The following is a 23,109-nucleotide window of genomic DNA, read 5'->3' on the forward strand; positions in this document are numbered from 1 at the left end:
TAACTTTCAAGACTGAGACTCTCAGTATTTGTTTAGAACTAGACAATTTATACAAACAAAAACCAAAGTATCAAAGAAACATGAATGCTGAGAATCATGACTGGAAAACGAGTAAAAAAACCTCAGAACAACCCAACTCCCCTCCTCCCCCCTTCCCCTCCCCCACAAAAACCCAAAATCGTATTTTTATTCTTGGTAGGAGACAGAGGAGTTTCTTCTGGATATCAAGGTGAAAATATAATTGCATTTTTTATCATTACTACAGAAAAACTTTTCAGTAAATTCTTTTTTTCACAGTTAAGATGGAGATCATTCTGCAGTACTGAAGCATCCCTGCTGGGTACTGATGAATGATGAGAAGCTGGAAGCTCCCTAATCAGTGAATACAGAGCAAAGATGATCTTTGACTCACAGTTAAAACCCCGATAGGATTTATGAACTGCAAGAAATGCCACAGAATTCCCTACCTAACAAGTACTTTAAGGCTAAATCAAGCAAAGTGCTTCCTAATGTAGCTGGAGATAGGGAAAAATGACATTTCAACTCTTAAATGAAAAATATATACCACAGTCAAAGATGCTTAACATCAAGTGATATTTCTCCAGACCCTCTTCTCAGTTCGATAAAGGAAAACCACAGTTGGGACTTTAATATTAATCTTGATTAGTTGATAAGGATTACAGCAATCTCTTGAATTGTAAAGTGCTTGCTGTCATTTCTCCTAAACATTATTTACAGCCAGTGTTAGCCTCTCCCACTTCCCATGTGGGGCCCAGTACTGCCTTTGTTGTGCTGAATACAAGTCCCACTAAAATAGTCTGTTAGCTAACCAGATGTTTATCACCCCTTTCCTGTGTTCAACATTTGGTCTGCAAACACACAAAAAATTCAGAAAACAATGATTCTGGTAGAAATGTTATGCAGGGAAAAGATTGCTTACAAATCAATATAATTAATTTATGTTCATCTTGCCTGAACCTGCGTAAGTGCAAATATTGTCTTTTAAAAATGGAAACGAATGAAAACTAAATATACTTGTTATTTTTCCTGTATTTAGAGAAGGAACTGGTTACACTATAATAGGAGCTATTTGCAGACTTTGGGCTTTCAAGAACACTGAATAAACAAAGGATAAAGAAAAAAGGTAAAGTCCTACCTATTATTTATTTAATAAAGGTTTGGTTGATATTCCATTACCAGCCCTGCATGCTTAATTGAAATTGTTAATTTTAGCAACAGAGAACTGAAATGAACCAACTTACGTAATGCAGGGTGCGACACCATCTCCCTGAGAAACACACTGCTCTGCTTCTTCCAATTGTGGGCATTCACTCTCACTGCCAACTGGGAGCTGCTTAATGGTCCGTGACCTCGTGCGATTCCCCTTCGGGGTTGTCATGTCGAAGCAGGTTTTGGAGCAGGGTGTCCACTCTGACCACTCCGACACCTGGCACTCCTTCGTGAGCACACACGACTGGAATGTGATGGGCAGCTTGTCCTGTTTGCAGAAGCTGTAATAAGAGAGCATGAGGATTTTTAGCAGCCACATCCACAGACAGTCATGAACTCCTACAGAAGAAGTTATGTCTATTGCACCGTGAAAGTTAGTAAATATTTTTAAAGCTGTTAAGTTTCAGTCCACATGTATTTGATCCCAAAAAGTCAGCCAAAAGGGCTTTTGGCTAAAGTGACTCAAACCAGATAAAGATATTCTACAGTTAAAAATTACCAGTATTGCCATATCTGTGATAAAAATATTGCCATATCTGTGAATAAAATTAAAATATAGATCTTCATACATGCATAGAAGTACAACAAAGGAAATACATACATTTTTAACTTCTTATCTTTTATTTTGAGGTATACTCTTTCTTTTTTTTTTTGGAACTATGTTCCAAGTAAGGGAAGATCAATAACCAAGATGACTAAAGATGTTTTTGCAGAGAACAAAGTATTCAATGTCATCTTCTCCTAGTTTCCACACTACAAATTGTTTAAAAACACAAAAGCAAACAAATTAATGCTTGGTCACAAATAATTTACTTTGTTAATAGGTGGTATATTGCCACAGTGATGTCTTACAGTCTAAACAGGGAATGATCTCTACCCTAAAGTGAAGTCTTCCCTGCTACCCATAGTCTTAATTTTCTGTTCCTTATGAAGGCCATAATTTAATTTCCAAACTCTATCTGATTGCTTCAGCAACGTATTACATAGGTTGTCAGCAAGATTTTCTCCCTCTAAATCCCTCTGCATTTTAAATGTTATATTCTAACTAAAAGCTAGCATTTATATTTTAAAGTTTGATTCACAATAGAAAAATAAGAAATAGAGAAGCCAAATTACAGTTAAATTGAACATAACTTTATCTCCTTAATTATAATTACAACACATATTTCTTTTTTTTTTATCATGTCTGTGTTGGAATAAAAATATAGCTTCTGAGGAAGTTAAACAGACAGGAAAAATATTTACTGGCACTGCAAGTAGCACAATTAAATACTCTGTTCAATACCAGTCTATACAACAACTATAAAACAAAGGGCTTTTTCCTTTTAAAAGAACACAAAATATTACATAAAAATGAATATTTACAACTATTTTGTTGCTATACAAAATTTGGCCCTACCCATATATCCAAAATAATCTTGAATATTTACAAAATTTTATAATACTAGAACTAGGGTTACTCAATGAAACTAGAAGATTTAAAACCACAATAAATGAAAGTATTCTATGCACAAGAAACAGACCAATTCTACATCTTACTGGCAGAAGATCCTGGTTGTGGAGATGGACAGTGTCAGCACGTCCAAAAAGAAGCTTATGAATTAGTGAGCTATACATGGATGACTAAGCAGAAGAGTATGTGTTGTACTCTAATCAAGTAAGGAAGGGAAAAAATCACATATTTCAAACTTTATTTTACCAGGAGAAACAAATGATTCTCCTACCTTTCAGTATAAATAACTACATATAGAGAGACATTAATAATTAAACTTAGTAATACTGTATGGTATAAAAATTCTAAATCTAATGCATACACATGCCATTTAAAAAGTTCAGCATATGCAATACATTAGCTGAGAAGGTTGGTCACATTTTCTTTAAATCTCTTGTCTAAGAATTTGCACAGACGGATTCTAAATCAAAACCAAGGAATGTGTTTGTTACACAAAATAGTTTCTCCTGTGTTTGGTACTGAATGCTGCAGATTTATCTCCACAAATAACTGAAAGCAAAGCTTACTTTCATGTAAAGCTCTCTGCACTTTCTGATGGATTTATTTGTCTTGTTTAGTCATGCAAACTGTGGGGGAATCTTCTCGCAGGACGAAAGGCAAATGGGCAAGTAACACAACAGAAAATAAAAACAGACTGTTGACATTCATTTCAGGATACCACCCAACTCACTAGAAGTTCTGCATCAAACATGTCCATGCCCTGTGAACTTTCACTAACATCTAAATGCACATTATATGCAAAGTTAACCATTCAAGAAGCACAGGGAGGGCACAAGTAAGTTGTCACTGTCAACCCATATCGTTGTGTCCAGATAATTGCTTGGAAAGCTCAAAGAAAAGCACGAGGTGCATAAAAATGCATTAAAAGTCAACAGAGCAGACTGGGTACAAGAAGCAGCAGCACAGGGGTAACATGTAAAGTCTGCAGCAACTTCCTCTCAATCCAGTGAATATATTCAAAGGACAATGCCCTAAGTATCTGGTTTTTGGCAAGGAAGAAAACAGATAGATATAGTGGGGAAATGAAGCTTAAGGTATATAAGCACTTAAATGACACAGTGGAAAGAGAAAGCAATCCGAAACAAAACAAACATCACAAGGGATGAATGGTCCCTATTGCTATTAAGTCAACATTAAAACCATTCCTGATCTCAAAGACATAGATTAGACAAAAGAAGTAAAGAAAAAGGCAGTGCTGGTTCAAAGGACAACCTGCAGAACATAATTACTACTCAACCTCTTCTGAAGACATGTGGTCAAGAATTTGTGACTAGTCACGTTCCGCAGCCTCATTTTCTGCTTCTACAGCAATAAATAAAAACTAAATATCACTTAAGAATTAAAGATAGGAAGGTTATGCCCGGGGATTTCAAAGTAATTTATGGGATAATTAAGGCTAAAGACACAGAGAGAACAAAGGTTGACACATAAGCCTGGAGCAAATCACATCACAGTACCTGTGTACAAATGAGCAAGTTGTGCAGTTGAAAGAACTCTCTTCAGTCAAAAATAAGCTTTAAAAGATGTGAAAAAATTAGATTAGTCAAGAGACAGAAAAAATCTTTTTGAGGTATCCTAGATTTCTGTTAGAGAATGAACAATACTTTTACAATTTTAAAAAATCAGGAAAACTTGATTTTATATGCCAACGACCTGCACAAGTGTTTATAATCTCAGTCTCAAAAGTTGTCTTTTAAGTTGTGTAGAAAAGTCATGGAAGAGACCATTCAAATTTCCTCCTCTACAAATTCAACTAGAAAAAGAAAGGGGTTTTTCTGATAAATTTTTCCAATAGCTAAAGCTGAGCATCCTGCTTGCAAGAAGCCAAATGCATGGTGATGCATGACGGTAGGACTGATCTCTAAACCTATGCAGGAGGAATAGAAAAAAGTGAATAGGTTTTAAACTAGGCAGTAGGACTTGTTTCTGCTTGAGCATACTCCGTACACAGCTCACTTGTACAACTAAGAGATTTTGCTGGTGTTTCCTCCATATCATATTGGACTGGTAATTAGAAAGACGACTTAATGAGAAAAGATGAAGAGCAGCACTAGAATGGCTGAGAGGTTCTAACTAACAAGCCATGCAGTCTGAAACTTGCCTTGGCAGTAGCAAAGACAGGGCAAAACTGGATAGACAGCAAATACTCAGTCACACTTTCCCAAGATACACTCTGTTTTTCCAGTAAATATGGCTTACAGACTTTAGAACACAAGCTGGATCTCTGCACTGAAGCATTTATAGTGTTCACCACCATGAACTAATAGAAATGCTTTCTAAAACTAGATCAGATTTTGGCACATACATTATATTAGAAACAATGCATTACACATCCTTTTTACTGACCAATAACTGTAGATAACTTTAAAAGTGCTCAGTTAATTTAATTTTCTGGCTTCAGACCTTGCATAACTATACTCTATTCAATTTGTGGCGTTTTTCAGCTTGGAGTCTTCCATAAGCTCTTTCCTTGGTTGTCTCTTTGTTAGGCCCAAGAGTCCTCTTTCACTTAATCTTGTTTTATTTGAACACAGTTATATCCTGCAACTACAGATCATTTCTACTGAATGTGCAGCTTGGAGATAAAAACTGGTCTGGATTTGAGGGCTGTTCAAGATTCATGCTGAGGACACTCCTAAAATATCTGTACATTACTATTACAACAATACGTAAGTTAATGGAAATAGGAGTCACAAATACAAAGTATTAAGGAGACAGCATTTTGAAGTTCAATTTTGTGCTCTTCCTGATACACTGCTATTCATGCTCAAATGCAATGGAGCAACAATGTGAGGTTTACAACTTAAATCTAAAATTAAACAGTGAAGAGCATGTCCTTTACAATAAATTCAATTAAATCACTCAGTACTGATATTTAACAAGAACTGCAATTTATTGTTTTAGACTATAACGTAAAGTAATGGAGCCCAACTGCCAAGGTTAATGCAAGCCAAATAGTTTCTTCAATAACTTTTGCCTGCATTATTTTGCCTCTATTCCTTTACCATTATCAACATTCAACTTTGCTTTTCCCATTATCCACATTCAGCTTTGATTTTCATTAATGAAATTTTCAGTTACTATTCCTTCACCTATTCATTCACCATACTCATTCTCCCATAATTCCGATACATTTATTTTTTTCTCTAGCTGATTTTCCATTTGATTGCATACAGAGATTTCCATTATTCTGAAATGAATAACATGGCTACGGTTCAGGAGATTGATGCCAACATAAACTTTTGGCACTCAGGAGGAACAAAAGCCATGTGTTAGGGCTTGACTGAAAATGAGTTAAATGAAATTTTTCATTTTTTTTAAATGAAAACTGTGATTTTTCAATCCTGGATCACTATTTGATGTAGTAGTGGATTATGTCTACAGGCTCTTGACTCCTGTGAGTCTAGACTTCTTTGTAGGTGTACCTACTGACCTGCCCAGCTACTGCAGTCCTAGCGTGACTGACCTACCCTCACAACTGGTGTGGAAAGCAGACAACCCCATATCAGAGAGCTCAGTGCAGCTGGTGTTATTAAGAGACACTCAACAAATACCTATATTGTCAGACAACACACACAAAACTTCAGGAAAATGGCATTCTTCCTCCTCTTGACTCTCTCGTAATAAATAGTGTCACAGGCATTAGATACCACGTGCCCTTCAAGATCAGACAGAACTATGGAGTCAGAACCTATTCTGCCTACTGGGGATTTTAACCCCAGAACCTTCTGGGAGGAATTTGATGATTCTTTTTGCAGTTCTATTTGCATTCTCCACAGCAAAACCCCAACAACATAATCCAATTATGTTGTGAACAAACAAGATTGAATGAATAAATGAATTAATTAAAAACTTTAGAGGACTGAAGAAGCTGCAACCAAAAACTAGGCTAGCTGCCTAGAAGAAACACATGCTGAATATCACAAGAAGAGGTTCAGCAGTTCAGCAGAAAAGGGGAGCGGCTTCTGAAGGTTTGAGATCAAAGAACAATCAACATGCTAAGGAAATCCAGAATCCTTTAACAGATTTTTGCATAGCTTCATCTAAATACTATGGAAGAAGTGCAAGGACTATCTGGCAGATTTAAAAAAAAAAAAAAAAAAAAAAAAAAAAGCCACCATTGGGCTCCCTCCAAGCAGAATAATTTAAGTGTTTCCTAGCCTCAAACTTCTGCACATCATCAAGCATCTCCCACAACCAGCTGCATAATCACAAAACATGAGATTTTCCCTTGAATTCTTGCTGATCTCATGAGACATTACTTTATTGAATACCATTAACAAAATGGTCTTCAATCTTCACCACCAGCCACAAGATGAGAACTATTGACATACAAGCCCATTTGACCAAACAAGCTCATCTGCAGAAAGGCTTGAACAGTAACAAATTACTTACAGAGCACCAAAACTGCATAATTTACATTTGCCAGTAGAGAGAATATCACCAGTTTGCTTAGAACTTTCTTAAATCTCAGTAAATTGCTAGAAGGATAGAGATTGTAAGGAACATTTTCCAAAGACCATGTCTGCTTCTCATAACTGTAACCTTACAGTGAAGGAAGGAATAAAACCTGTACCACACCACTCATGAGCATCAAATCCTAGAAAAGCTCAGGCTTAAACTGCTGGGAAATCTGACAACCCATGGGCAGACCCACAGCCTAGAAGCTCACACCCTTAACAGAACTATCTCACAGAAATAATCTGGTTGGGTCAGAAGGTCAAATCAACCTTTGAAATACAAGGACGTGTGTATGCAATTTTCTGCAGCAACTTTGAATGATTACTCTCATGGGGAGGAAGCCTGACGAAACAGAGCAGTATTTATGACAACTATTAATTCTCTGTGTTACCTGAAGTTAAGTCTGGATCTTAATATTGCATGTGGAAGGTCTTCTTGCTCTGTATCTGACCACCATGGAACCTTAAAAGACACTCAGTATGAGTAAGAGGGATTTTGGAGTTATGGGTACAAGAACCAAGCACAATGTCCTGATGTGTTGCAACAAGCTATTAATTTTCCAGGTAGTGCTCTCCTCAGAGTTTATATAGCATGTTGGATATGTTAACCTCTGAAGCAAAATAATCAGATTAACTCTATGACATTCATGGACCACAGGTATAGAGGGATTTTGAGGGAGTCTGCGATAGATGGTATTTGGCATAAAGAAAATAAAAGGGTTTTCTCATAAATAAAATAAAATTTTAAAAAATTCTATTTAATGTGCCAGTACTAGACAACAGGAATAATTGTAAAGTGATTTAAATCCAGAGCTTAGATAACCCCTATGAGCTACTCTGAAGACATAAAATTCCATTTGTAAAGTCTAGTCATCCTTGAGATATTCAGTCCATGATTGGTACAAGCTTGTTTCTTTAAAGCAGTCAGTGAAAATACAGTGCCTATACTTTTTCCTAGTAGAAAATGACATAGTCCTCATTGATTTTCCCTACAGCTGCACTGTTTAGTATTGGTCATCTAGCACATTGTTCTGAGAAACTGTTAGTACCTCCCAGTATAATGGGCCATTATAATCACACAAACAATGAGGCCACTTCTATTCATTTACAATTCAAATACTGTCCACCTACGTGTTTTTCACAAGACTGCTTTCCCATGGTACTTTCACAAATTTAACTAATTCTGCCAAACAATTTTGAAATAAACAAAACTACTCAGGTTTTCTACACTACAGGAGAAGATAGAGATTACATACAACTACTGTGTCCAGAAAAAATATATCGTTTAATACAGGCAAAGCAACAAGAGCTGCTACTATACCTAAACAAGTGTCAACAACAGCTGCTGTGGGGCTGTTGCACATACCATGAGTGTGTGAGTGTCTGAGGAGACAAGAAAGCAGAAGTGTTCAGTGAGGGTGCTATCTTTAACAGTCCAGTGACCCAGTGAATGCAGGCACATGTCATGCTACAGATAACTTTAAAATTGGCAGAGCAAGCTATTTGGCAAGAATCTGCAGAGATGACTTATTAAAGCTTTAGGGAGGAATTTCCCTTTGTCAGTAGGAATTTTCATTACACAGCATTAATCAGCATTTACTCTGACTGGAAAAAACAGCTAGATTCACATGGTTATCAGCAAAGAAAAAATAAATAAAATGCCAAACATTGTAAATAAAACATGCAATATTAAAGTTAAGATATAAAGAAATACGTTTCTGAAAATTATATTACTAACACTAGTTGGGTTTCAGGCACTATTTTAGATTAGTTCCCTATATTAATGCTTAGATTTGGCAGTACCACTAGCTTCGTCTCAGTCTCCAACATTTGGAAAAAAGTGGTAAATATTAGTAGGTGAGCCATACATTTTATTTTCAGTGGGACCACTGAAAGTTAGGCACTGACACACCCAACCCTGCTGTTCTGGGGAGCTGTGATTCCCACCCTGCTCATCTCTACCTTGAGGGACAATATGTCCCAGGAGGATGCTCATCTCATCTGCTCTCATACCTTGACTCTATAAAGCTGATTGAGAAAACAAGGGTAGACTAAGTCCCAGACTATGCTTAGCCATTTTATTAAAAAAAACAAAACAAAACAAAAAAAAAACAAAAAAAAAAAAACCAAAACCAAAACACAAAACAAATCTAAAACAGTAATGTATTCTAGTTTGTTCCCTAGAGGAATATTTACAGATTACGTTATAATACCAATACAGGAAATCCAAAATTTAGAAAAATACTGATTGATTAATATTTATTTATTTTGTCATACTGAGGTCAATTAACGTTATCTGACAATGAGGTGGAAGAGATGCTTAAAAGTATAGGGCAGGAGAATCTTCATTAAAGATCTCAGTGCTTAATTCAATTTACCACTGTGCAACATAATCTCTTACTAGATTAAAGTTAAAAATTGAACATTGCATTCATTCATAGAATTCATTTATTCATTCATAGGATTTATGGCCACAAGAGATTATCAGAACATGGAGTTCAACCCTCATTACATTATAGCCTATTATATTTTGCTAAGGAAGACCATCACATGTATTTGAATAAAAACTATGTAATAGAAAGGCATCCAATCTTGATGCTTTTCACAGAAATATATGAATGTCATACATCTAGATGACAGAACAACTGTTCACCATATGAAAGGACTTAAAATATGGTGCAGAAAAAGAAATTGTTCATTGCTGTTTCAATTATTCAGCAGGGTGTGTACGTCTCCATCTTAAATCTGGATTTGGGCATGGTATGTCAAATATGTAGCAATACTGACAAGACACTGTCAAAACAGCAGCCTCGGTAAGATGATGGAGCAGGTACTTAGAATAGAAAGGAACACCCATTGAATAATAATATGCATATCCACAGAAATAACTGTCTCCACCAAAATCATATTAAAAAACTACAGGATGCTTCTGCTTTCAAATTAGTGGAAATTCTAAAGGCAAAGTGGAAAATTATAGGAAAGCAGTATGTTTGCATCCTGTTTCTCTAATAATAGTTTGTATTTTTATTACCCCAAGGCACCTGAAAATTAACCCTGCAGTTTTTAGTTATCAAGAGGTTTTAATCCAAGGTTACTTTCTTCTTCCCTGTTCTCCATTTGTTAACAGCATGTGCTTTAAATGGTTCCAAAATAATGAATCAAGATGACTTTATTATAGTTAATGAGCCAAATATGTGATATTTACAGGTGTTCTGTAAGTGAACCACTTACAGCTTTTAAATCCTCACAGTATGGTGAGTTTGCAGGCTTCCTCTGAAAAACAGCAGTACAGCTGCCTTTCCAGTGACATAAAAAGCAGGTGCAGACATAGATGCTTTCATCTGGTCCTCAGTGTGAAAACAAAGGGCTGCTTATTCTCCTTCATCTCTACAACCCATCCTCTATGCATTGCTATTCCCTCACCTTCCTGCAGCCCATCTCCTTGAAGTTACTGCACTGTAACCACTGTCACCTTCATGCACCTCCTCCTTTCTGCCTGTTGCCTCATGGAGGGGCTCAGAGAAGTACAGAGAACCTCAAGATTTTACTAAGTGAGGAATACATTACAAACAAACTGTCTGCGAATGCAGACACTTGTTTTATGATTTGGAAGGCGAGCAATGGGTTAAGATGTTTCAGGACCTGGAAAGGAAAACAAAGCTAAAATGCCATTCTAGAGGAGCAGATTCTCTCTTCTTGTTTTTCCTACCAGTATCTTGAGTATTACTCACTCATCAGTCTAAACACTCAGCTGGCCATTCTCAAATTCCTTAGTTCCTGGCTTTGCAGCTTAACACCTGTGGCCAGTAGTGAATATTGTAACTCCGCCTTAAGCAGATATGGGTCTATGTGAAGTAAGCTGAAAAATTAAGCATTATTTATGCCCAACATCAGCAAGTCAATTCAATAATTTAGATCCTACTATCATCTCTCATGTCTCAACTATAATATTGAAATACACAAAAGCTCAAACTCTTCAAAACTTGAAATTTAGTAAAGCACTAAGAGACCATTATGAAAGCTTCCAAAAGAGTTTTTATTACAAGGTGTGGATATAGTTTTCTAGATATTCAATGAATGCACAGAATCAGTGAGGCAGATGAAAAGAATTAACAAATAATTACTTTCTCAGATGAACAGAGTTGAAACAAATCAAAGATGATCATATGCTCAAATGCATTGAGGCTAAACCAATCTGCTAAAGAATTGGTTGGCATGTCATAAATTTTGGATTTTTCTGCCCCATCATTTTGTTCCACTATTGTAATTGCATGCGGTTATATTAAAACAAAGAAATAAAAGCTCTGAATTTTTATAAAATTTTACTATTTTTTCTTGAATTCTCACTTCAGGTCATTTAGGTACTCAGTAATATTCAGCTTCACATGCAGGTCTCTACTACAGTGATGCTGCCAAGAGAGTATTAACCAGTTATGGGGACAGCAACCAGAGCTGATGGGGATGGTTTTCTACATGGTATCCTCCATTCCTCCCCCCATGTGGAAGTGTTTTGGTACCAGACTAAGAAAGATAACAAGCCATATCCAAATGATGTAGAAAAAGAAAGGAAATAGTGCAGAAATTCCTGGGATTTTTTTTTTTTTTTTAGGAGGCAGTTTTATCCTTGCAGAACTGCTTTAACTACAGCCCCCTTTCCAGCCATTTGAGCTGAGTAACTCCTAGCAGTGACGTGCTGTCCCCACACTTATGGACCAGCTGCTTCAGGGGAACATGATGTGCTTTGTCACTGGATTTCAAAATCGTTGCTGAAGTGCAGAAATATAGAGGTCAAAAAGACACTCCAGTTCTGTTCTGTGTTCTTACAGTTATAAATGTCTGTGTTCAAGTCCTTCCAAATTTCCCAGTCCAGTGGGTTCTCAAGAAAGTACTTCAGTAAAAAGGTTGTATGACTTAAAAACAGTAAAAAGAAAAAAAAAAAAAAAAGCTTTTCTTAGACTTGTACAAACAAATCAAACATTTTTGCTAACCTTTCCCACAAAAGTCCACTCAGGAAGACAATTGTGACAAAAGGTTTGAGAAACGACAGTAACAAACTCTGTATTGCAACAGAAAATTATCGGCTTAACATGAGGCATAACAATCTCAACTTGTAATAGGGCAAACTGATTTGCAACTCAAATTAACTTTTACATACATTTTACGTTACTCTACACTGCCAGTTTGTTGTCTAACAGCTCTCTTTGGCAAACCCTAATTTCACCAAAGAGGAAATGTTTCAGAGGATCAGTATTGTCCTCTACACTAACAGCAGCAGTCTATAGGTTTTGTTAGCTATCCATAGAAGTCATTTTATAAGCCACTTTTAAGTACTGAATTTGGTTTTTCCCTCCTACCAACATTTATATTTTTCAAATATTTTCAGCACACCACAATTTCAGACTAAGGGGAACATAAAGCAAACACAGGCCATGTAACACATACATTATTGCAGAACGAGCAATACAAAATCCAATATTTCATCCTTCATGGGAGACTATCTATTGTTCACTGGGCAATAAAGTGTATAAATTAAACTTTGATTTTCTTGTTTCATTTCTCTTTACCATGCCTGGTGTGCTGATGTGTCAAGAGAATTTTGCCTTTTTGAAGTTTTGCTGACAGCGTTACAGAACCATTTTCTCTGGAGCACCCTTCTGAAAGTTGTTCTTTTTTAAAACCCTTTTTATAATATATCAATTTTGCTACCTCTGCAAAAAATATTACTCGCCTGAGGGTTTTTATTCTTCTTTCAGTCATGCTGCCAGGGGGCTGATTGTTTCTGATTGCTAAAGTCAAAACTCACTGAAAATGGACTATTTAAGCTGAAGAGCATTTCATATGAGAACGGCAGGTTTTCCAGTCACCTTACTTGTCTATATTATTTAGTAACACATTTACTATGTGATGGAGATTTTAAAAGCATTTGAGCTGGCTGCATTGACACCCTGGGTAGAAAAATAATTCTATTGTTTCAGATTCTGGAATGTCACTCATAGAATAAAGTATTTGATTGCTTGGTAAAGAGGGCAGCACAAGTGATGCAAGTGGATATATAAGTGACTTACATACATAGGTCTCTAAAAGCTAGGTTATCAGCATCAGAATTTCTCACATAAGTAATTTCAACAAATTTTCTTGTTTATACTATGCAACTGGGAAAAAAATTCTATGTTAAAATTTATATGAAGACTACTAGAAACCTTTTGTGCAATTAAAGATAAAATCTTATCCATTAGAAATAAAAATGCCCACTGCATCATTCGTATAATTTTCTCCTCTTTGAAGAATTGATCCTACATTGTATAAGCTATTGTTTCACTGCCTCAGGCAAGGGGGTTTCATTCATTTCCCTGCACCAGCCTGAAATGTGCACAATACACTGAGGTATCTGAACTTAAGACAGCATTGGTGATCTAAGTGAATTCAAGAGTGAGTGTAATGATGAGTAAAGTATGCCACCGACTTTATACTTTTACTTTCTTTTACCATTTATCAGAGTTTTGGCACAATTGTGTCATTCCTCTATTTTGGGGGTTTTTTCCTCCATAATTTTCTTAACCTTTCAAAAACATAGGGACTTTCAAAAAGAGTGGCTGGCTGCTATCTGATAGCAACTGAGGTATAATAAATTATTCCCTGTATTTAAAGGGTAATGATGCTCCTGGGCTAGGCCCAGTGTGCATGATGTGAGGCTGAAAAAGGAAGGAATAAAGACAATTTTTTCCTGTACCAACACTGAGATTGTGCTGCAGCCAAAACCTGGGACTGTCTGAGAATGCTGATTTTCAGATTTCTTGTGCAGACATTCATCCAAGTGTGGATCAAATCATAAGGAACTGAAGAAAGCCAAAACTAGAAGAGACTGCAAAAAGACTATGCAGTCAGGCCTAATTCCCTAATTAAGAGCTGCACCAGGTGTGTCATCACTGGCACATGCATTTTCCTACTTTTTTCTTATATACCTTTGTAAATGGAGGTGACACACACGGCCCAGGCGATTTTTTCCAGAGCCTCACTATTCCCAGTACTGAGAAGCCTAGCCTCATTCAACATTGCTGTGATTTGCCCATTATTGCTTTTTCAATACATCCATAATATATAGAGAGAACAGATGGTTCCATTCTTCCTTGACATGGGCTGTTACATGCTCATAGGCATTTCACATCTTCACTCATATGTCCCTCCTACAACTAAACAACCCAAACCTTTCAGTTCTTCCCTTAAGCCAGGGACCTCTTGCCATTTTCCTATTTCACTGCTGGATCATGTCTCGAAAGGAATAGTATTTGAAAAATGTTTTCTACACTTGAAAAAAATTATGCTGTTTGGCTTCTGATGAAAAAGGTGGAAGTGATTGCATGTTCTGTGATAGAACATTTAACTGGCACAACAAAAACTCTGAAGTAAAATACCCTGAAAAAAGTTCATCAAGACTAACATAGCAACAATGGCTGGTAGCCTCATTCAGCAAGATATCTTGGTCATGTCTCAGTTGAAGTAAAATTGATTAATCAGTCATTAAACTAGAGGGCAAGAAATAGAATCACATCAAAGTCAGGAAGACTAGACTGAAAGAAGATTTTAGAGTTGAATAAAAATGTTCTGGGGGATAGGAAAGAAATACATGAGCTAGAAAGAGAATGCCAGATAAAACAAATCAAAGATAATACAGTTTTAGAATTGCATCCAGAAGCCCGTGGAAAGAATTATCAAAATATCCGTGACTGGCAGAACACGTGAAAAGTAAAATAATAAATAAACAAAAATATCAGAATCCCCCCCACAGGCAGACAGCATGAAGGTGCAGATGAGAAAGAAACAGAGGAGGTACATGGAATAAACAAAGAGGTTTTACAGTCTCCCTTTCAGAAATTTTGCCACAGGTATCAAGAAGGACAAACCATATTTCATGCTCATCTATTTCAAAAAATACACTGGAATGAGTAGATGCTGCCTTCTCAGGCAACATCTTTCTCTCTTGTTTTACACTTTTACTGTAAGTCGGGCCTTAAAAGCAGTAACATCACCTCTTTCAAAAATGCACAACTTGTTAGAGAGCAAACACCTGCCTGAACCCACAGAAACAGAGCAGACATTTGACAAATATCTTCAAGCTTTTTGGGGAAATCTACTGAAACAAACAGAGGCCAGGGACTAGCACAGTTTAACAGTGCACATGTATGCGATGCTTAATATGATCACCGCACAGTTTGCATGTTTCATGTCACAGAAAACACTTGAGCTTGATCATGGATGTTCAAATGGAAATAGGTAAGCCCCATTTTGAGATTGGGGCTTGTGTAAAAGAATACACTTATGCATGTTTTACTTCAAACAGAAAAAATTAAAGTATATGAATTCATAAACAGGGATTACCTCAGAGCAGCAGTTTTCCCATTTCTGTGAGTACACGTGACCTGCCTTGTTTGGTACCCAATCTGTATGTCCCAATATTTGTTCTCCTGTCTATTCTGCCTGTTACGATTCCTCTTCTTCTTAATTAGCTCACGAGCCTCAGGATCCCGAACTGCCTTTTCTTTGTCCTTTTCCTTGTCTTTGTTCTTCCCTCGTTTCCTAGCTTGCCTGATTTGCCTCGAATGTGGCACCGAGCAGGCACTCCACGGTCCCACGTTCAGGCTGTACAGGCTTTCTTCAGCAGCGCACGGGCTGGACTGGCACATCTGGAACTCGGTGAGGTTGGGGCAAGCTGACCCACCAAACTGCGGCGGAGCCACCACGTGCCGAGTCCGATGCTGAAGCCCATTGCCACAGGTCTTGGAGCACTCAGACCAGGGGGAGAACTCGGCCACGATGCAGTCCTGCCGGCACGGGATGAGGCACGCCTGCTCCTGCCGCGGCTTCGGCTCAAAGTACTCACAGATGACATCCTCGGCCGGAACCCCGTTGGACTTCTGTATGCAGGTGATGTCCCTCGTCTGGATCCCTTCCTCCCCTCTGAGGCACTCCAGGGGCTTCTCGTGGCTGCGGGACAGGACGGGCCGGCACTGGTTCCAGCTGCCGATCTGCCAGTCGTACAGCTCCTTGTGCCAGTCGCAGACACGGAAACAGCTCTGCTGGTTGTCCGGCCGCTCCGGCTGCTTGCAGTTGGTGGGCAGCGTGGTCCAGCCCTCCACGTGGGCACACCACACCGCTCGTGTCTGGATGCCTCCTGGGCCGCAGTCGTCTCCCATGCATCTCCCCCAAGGACCTGGAAAACAAAAGAAGATGCTAACATTACACGTTTAAGTTATTTCTCTGCCATATTACTAAAAGCAAAGCTCACAGCATTTCCTGTATGTCTAAGAATTTCATCCTTGGAGAAACTCAGGCTTTGAAAACACAAGCATTGGATTACTCTTCCTCTCCTGTTTTTATGACTACAGATACATTTCACTTTTTATCCCAGACAAAACTACCATTTGATATTAAATAATTATTAATATTGAATAATTCCTGAACATACACAGGAATTTATCACACTGGAGAACTAAGAATTGAGCAATCACATTAACAACTTAGTTTTTGCTGCCAAGGTAGGAGCCAAAGCTATTCCCTTGAAGGAATGAATTGGATCTCTCTCATCTGCTTGAATAACCTTTCCTGGACTGTTTAATCTTTTCTTCATGTTTCTATTGCACTACACTTTATACCTTGATGCCAATTAATATCATGTTCTCTTCCTTCCATATTGAATATAAAAATGAGAACAACTACACAAAACATTTTGAAAAATAGTGGTGATTTCAAGTAGGCCACTTCTAGTATTTTCTTTATTATAACTAAAATAAAAATTAAAGTCCAGTAAAAAAAAGTTTGTTCCACACAATCTGTGATATTATTGTAGAACAGAGTAAGCTCTTGAAGATAGAGAAATACCAGCTGGTAACTCTCCAAAGAACAGAAGTTATTGAATCACAGAATCAGAGAATACTGGGTTGTAAGGGACCTCAAGGATCACATAGTCCAAACTTCCCTGGCAAAAGCACAGTCTAGACAAGATGGCTCAGCATCCTCCTCTCTCCAGCTGGATCTTAAACGTGTCCAATGTTGAGGAATATACCACTTCCCTGGGGAGATTATTCCAACTTCTGATTATTGTCATTGAAAAAAAGTTTCTTCTTGTGTCCAGGAGTCACTTATACCTAGGAATGACTTGTTCACACTGTTTTCTTAAAATCTCCAAGTTCTATGGTAAATATTTGACATGCAACAAGTTGTTATATTAAACGTCAATAAAAATAAATAAAACCCTATATCCTTGAAAGATTACTTAGTTGTTTTTTCCATTATTAAAAACTGTAATATTCACCCAGTTCAATTCATGAAATCCACAAATCAGAGGTTAAAAAACCCTGTATTTTTCATGTTTTTTAAAATCTGCCCTCATACATACTGTGAATTGACTTACTACATAAAAGCAAAAGAACAAACAATTCAGAAAAAACCCTGCAACTATTTATCAAAGAAAATCGGTCTATCTGCAGACACTTGATCACACAGAAGACATTTTCTCTAACTAAGGAGTGCTCTGTCCTATGAATAAATTGGGGCCAAGCCAGGCAATCCTCATTCACCTGAATGACCCCAGTACAAGACTATTTGTGTGAGTAAAGCTGTTGAAGAAGCCAGGCTGAGCCTTTGCTATTTTCAAAGCAGGTTGACAGCACAATTTTGTTACTGTACAGGAATAAGTGGAATGAACTATGGCAGATACAAATTATTTACATCTTCTTATTGAATGACTGGGGGGAAGATGAGGCCACATCTTATTACTGATTCCCATGAGTGTTAAAACTCTCATTGACTTCAACACAATTTTCATCTGTTCATCCAACATTAACTTCAGCACCAGTTTGGGAATGGGCTTATGATAGGCTATACATTTAGCCTCTGCTCCTCATTGTCTCTTTTTTAAGTGACCACGGTGGCTGAACAGTTTAGCTGTCATTCTAAAACCCTAAGAATGAACACTACATAGCATTTTTTGCTATGCAAATTAAGTTTGAATTATGGTTTCCAAGGTCTAGGCTAGTTATCCAGAAAAATGAATGTATATTAAATACAAATATATTTCAATTTCCATTTCAGCAAGACTGCACTACTTTATCTCTAACCCGTCTTCCAGAAATGACATAATCGTTGTATTTAATTTGGGTGTATTTACACTGAGTTCAGAGATATAATTTCCTCAAAACACCACTTTGAAGACCTGCCATTTTTTAAAGAATAAAGACTGCAGAAAATCTCCAACTAGAGCAGAGATACAAAAATTGTGATTGAAATCAAGCTAAATTGTTCATTTTGCAAGCTACAAATTTCTACCTTACCACGTCACTATACCTTGCATATGGTTTTTGTGTTCAATGAAGAAACCCCTCTTTTTAAAGAACAGGTCTTTACTGTACTCCAGATGAAAATTTTGCCCACTTGGGATTCTATCACATTTCCAGTCATCAATAATAAAGAAAATCATATTGAACCTAAAATCTGTGCTTGTCATCAAAGTATTTTCAATACTATTCTTAGGCAGGTTTACACTAAAGAAAATTACAAAAATCTCAACCTTGATGCAATAAGGAAATGTATTTGGAAATGTAAATATGAACAAAAACTGTTATGTGACTGTGGTAACTGGGCAAAAATAAGCTCTTTCATTAGATTACAAATACGTTGGTTTTAGAACTGAATGCAAACAATGGTGAGATGCACAGATAGAGTCATGTAGAAAATCACATTATTTGGTTGTCTTTTGAAGTAGTAAGACATTTTATAAAATTATAACAGGTGAGTACCAACAAACCACATTTACAAGAACCCTTGAGCAGACTACTGCTCAGCAATTCTCTGTTCATGGGCAGTTTGACACAGAGGTCTTAGTGATGTATCTGACCTTCCCTCTTATCTATATTAGGCTGATTTTTGAGTTTAAATACAAAATAACCCATTTAGAGAACACAACTTGTCCTAGGTTGCAATATTGATGTAGTTAAGTATTCTATTACCACCAGCTGTGGGCCATTAGCTGCTATCACCCACTCCGGATGACAGACAATGGGCCATCCGTTAGCTATCATCACTTGCTAATGACCCACCCTGCGTGACAGGCAATGGGCCATCAGGGACCCACCGTGTGACTCATGGACTTATCTCATCCCATTAACCCCCAAAACCACCCACCAAAACCCCAACCCACACCCCACCCCAAAAACACACACCACAAACACAACTGCATGTACACCAAAAGCTTAAATTTTCACTCTACTACACACTTCTTTACATGAATACAACAAGGTCTAAAAGGGAACCACAGCTTTGGGGCAGGGATCTGTTTAGGCTTTGTCCTTAGTGAGCTTCCTCAAAAAAACTAGTGTTTCCACACTTGGCCAAAACAAATTTCATGAGCACAGAAAGTTAAAACTTGCGGAAGGGGGCAGGTGCTAAAGAAAAAAAAAGGTGAAAGAAAAGGAGACAAAACAAAACAATTATACACAAATCTTCCTTGCCCTCTAAGCCTCTCTGTGTCCCTACAATACAGCAACTTTTAACAGCAGAAAACTGTCCTGTACTGTCTGGCCTCCAGAAATCCCTCTGTCCCTGCTGTCCTGGCCACCTACTCCCTGCCATAGCCTCTCTCATGTTTTCTCTTTTCTGTGCTCAGGATCACAGGATATTCTTAGTTGGAAAGGACCCACAAGGGTCATCAAGCCCAACTCTTCAGTGAGTGGCCTGTCTGGGGATCAAGCCCACAACCTTGGTGTTATCAGCACCATGCTCTAACCAACTGCTTGTTTGTGGTGCTTTTGACCTGAAAAGCTTTAATCATAAACCAAAAGAACATTTTTGTATGCCTATATGATAGAATCAGGGGTGAATGTTTGTTTTTTAATGCATGCTTTAATATGTACAGGAATAAAAAACCTAACTGGTACCATTCTTCCCAACTAGCTCAATTTCCCTTTGGGCTTATGGAAGGCATAGAAAAATGAAAACATAAAGGAAAAAAAACATAAACTCTAACACTTCCATACTCAGTGTTCCTTTAGAACAAGAGTTTCAAGCTAATTTCCAATGAATTAATTTCAAAACACCTATGGATACCCAAGCAGTTTCAACAGCTTAATTAAGTCATTTTATTTAGGGTAAAGAAGGGGAATTGACATTTTGTTTCTTTCTTTAGTTTTTAAAGAATAAAGAAAATGTAATTTTATATTTTTCTATCTATATTAACAGATACTTGCTTTGACCACAAATATTTTGAGAAATACCAATTTACTTTTTCTTTTAAAAACAATTTTTGCCATCCAGATTAACCAATATTCCTGTCATTTTTCCGCTGCACCCTTTGAAATCTTCAAGTAAGTTACCCACACTTCCCTGTAGGATCACAAGCCACTGTTGTTAACCTCAAGCACTTGCTGAGGAATGTTGTTGCCACACATTTGTATGTGGACACCACAAAAAGAGAGAGAGATGTTTCTCTCCCATTTTCCTTAATGCTACCCATCTTTCTCTCCCAGTTATTAAGAGCCTACAATAATTCACTTCTAACTTAAGTGGCTCCCAATATGTTACAAGCATCAAGGCGAGACATCACTGTCTTTTGAAAATAATCACAGGAAAACAGGAAAATAAATCTCTCTGAACTGAGTAAAGGGGTTTTGTGACTTTTTCCAAAACCAGAGAAATTAATCCCAAAGTGTTCCTAATTCACTCTAAATTTTTGAATGATCCTCAGAAATATGAGAAAACCACATACAGGTCTCCTGCAACATGCTTTTTGTATTGTATCATTATTAGGGGTAGTGCATTTACCACTGTATTTGTAAATGTGAAATTCTGGGATAAAATAAATTTTACAGAAACTAATCTAGTGTACATATGAAACTCAGAATGAAAGAGATCAGCAGAACACAATGCAGAGTCTCACCCACCAACATTACTTAAAGGCTGCAGGAGGTGGGGGGTGGCTGGCCTTTCACAAACCTTCAGCTGATGTTAAGCACTAGTAACAACAAGAATGTCTTCAGGAAACCTGTCAAGCCTAATCAAGGCTTGATATGATATTTTAATTTGGTCTTTATGAATATTCCTTAGGTTCTCTCTTTCCCACTGAAGCAGTCTTCACATGGACACTCTGCTGTCCCTGCTGTGCGCTGATCCGGTTACGCCTTGCCAATGGGATGTGAGCACTCAAACCATGGCACACTGGGGAGAAAAGGCCACTGCTGTGAATGCAAAATAGCCTTTCTTTGGATTTGTTCTAAACATACTTAACTGAACAAGTCACAGTTTGCTTGTAGTGAGCTGAACTTGTTTCATGAAAATACTATCGTTTATCCACTCTTTATTTAATCAGAGTTTTACAAATGGCAATTACAGAAATAAATAGGAAGCTTGCCTCTTTTTGTTCTGGGAGTTGTCACTGAAGTCTTAGTGAGTTTAAAATGTCATTTGTAATTCTTTGTCTTCTAAAGAGATTACTGTAAAATACAATATTAAGATTCCCTCTAAGCTTCTGAAGGATTAACATTTATTTTTTTAAGAGTAGGAACATAAGTGAATTAACCATTCCTGCAAGTTTATTCTGAAATTTCAGGGATTGATCACAATGGAGGCAAAAACTGAAAACTTAACCCTCACTAAAGCACTGACAGTTTTGCAGCTAACTGAGAACAAAGTAAGCTACCATAGTATTTAATATAGTATATTTTAATATTGTTGCAGGTATTAAAATTATCCCTGCTCAAAAAAGAACTTACTTTGAACTTCAATCCAGGACAAATAAAGCTATGTGAAAATCCTTTGAGCTCTTCTCCTCATACAAATACAAAGAAACACAAAACAATCCCCCAACTCTTCTCAAACATAAAACTCCAAACACATCTTAAAGCATTGAGCAAGACATTACTTGCATTTTTAGCAAATGAGGGTTGCTGATTTGAACTGAATTTTGCCATACTTTCCGTGCGAATTGGTTTTGACCCATTTTGTGTTACTGGTTTGGTGCCTGTAAGTAGCATTAACAGTTTAATGCCAGGGAGAGAGAGACTCAGACTGCATGAGACAATGAGCAGCTTAGTTTTCAGTATTTTGAGAGGATTGTATTTAATGGGACTATTGAGAGACTGATTAGCAAAAACCTACTTTTTCTAAGTTCAGAAACAAGCTAACCTTACCCAATACTGGAGACCTCAAATTTCTTTGTAACATGAAAAGGTTGTGAAGAGGGCAGAGAAGGTTAACTGGGTGATACAGGGCTGAGTCAGAAGGACATGAGTATTACAAGATAGAGTTCAAGCCTAAGCAGTAAATCTCAAGAGAGGTCAAAAAGACACAGATCAAGAAGTATTTGAAGGACTCAGAAAATGACATTGAATGCAAACTGCAGCTCCTGATAGTGGAACTGGTCAAGGAGCTGGAAGAACAGCACGTCACTGAGAATACAGCAGCCTCAGAGCTTTGCCAAAACCACTTGCAGATCTGCTTGGCTAAATTAAAATATGATAAGCATGTCTGTAACTTGATACAGGATACCTGTATCATCCATATTTGCTTTACACAATTCAGTGACAAAGGAAAAACAACCACTGCTGCAACGAAGTGTTTTTATCACAGGCAGTAGCTAATTGTGAAAGTCCAAACAGGGAACAGAGTCTCACTGATTGAAACACATTGCCTATTACACTGGCAAAAGGTAATAGAGCAAAATGCTGTAATTCACTGATAGCCTCTTTTTTTTTTTCTTTAAATACAGAGTCTGATATGCTGCCAACACGACAAGCTGGCTGCATTTGGACAGACACATTCTACAATTTATACTATTGGGAGTGCCAAGACAGTAGAGGAGCACTGATAGACAAAACCTTTATTTTCGCATCCCTCCCACCCACGGCAGGACTCCCTGGG

General features: G+C 37.4%; 1 protein-coding gene across 7 annotated transcripts in view; it reads right to left on the reverse strand.

Moving 5' to 3' along the window:
- THSD7A (thrombospondin type 1 domain containing 7A) overlaps positions 1 to 23,109 on the reverse strand; it is a 272,353-nt gene that overhangs the window by 103,973 nt on the left and 145,271 nt on the right. For all 7 annotated transcript variants that reach the window (XM_085050811.1, XM_085050815.1, XM_085050816.1 and 4 more), the window contains 2 exons: positions 15,580 to 16,411; positions 1,263 to 1,511 (listed from right to left, as the gene is read on the reverse strand). In XM_085050811.1, coding sequence (XP_084906937.1) covers positions 1,263 to 1,511; positions 15,580 to 16,411 — 1,081 coding nt within the window. The remainder of the gene's footprint in view (positions 1 to 1,262; positions 1,512 to 15,579; positions 16,412 to 23,109) is intronic.

The sequence above is a fragment of the Lichenostomus cassidix genome, chromosome 2 (genome assembly GCF_008360975.1).
Source record: "Lichenostomus cassidix isolate B80296 chromosome 2, HeHo_3.0, whole genome shotgun sequence".
NCBI lineage: Eukaryota > Metazoa > Chordata > Aves > Passeriformes > Meliphagidae > Lichenostomus > Lichenostomus cassidix.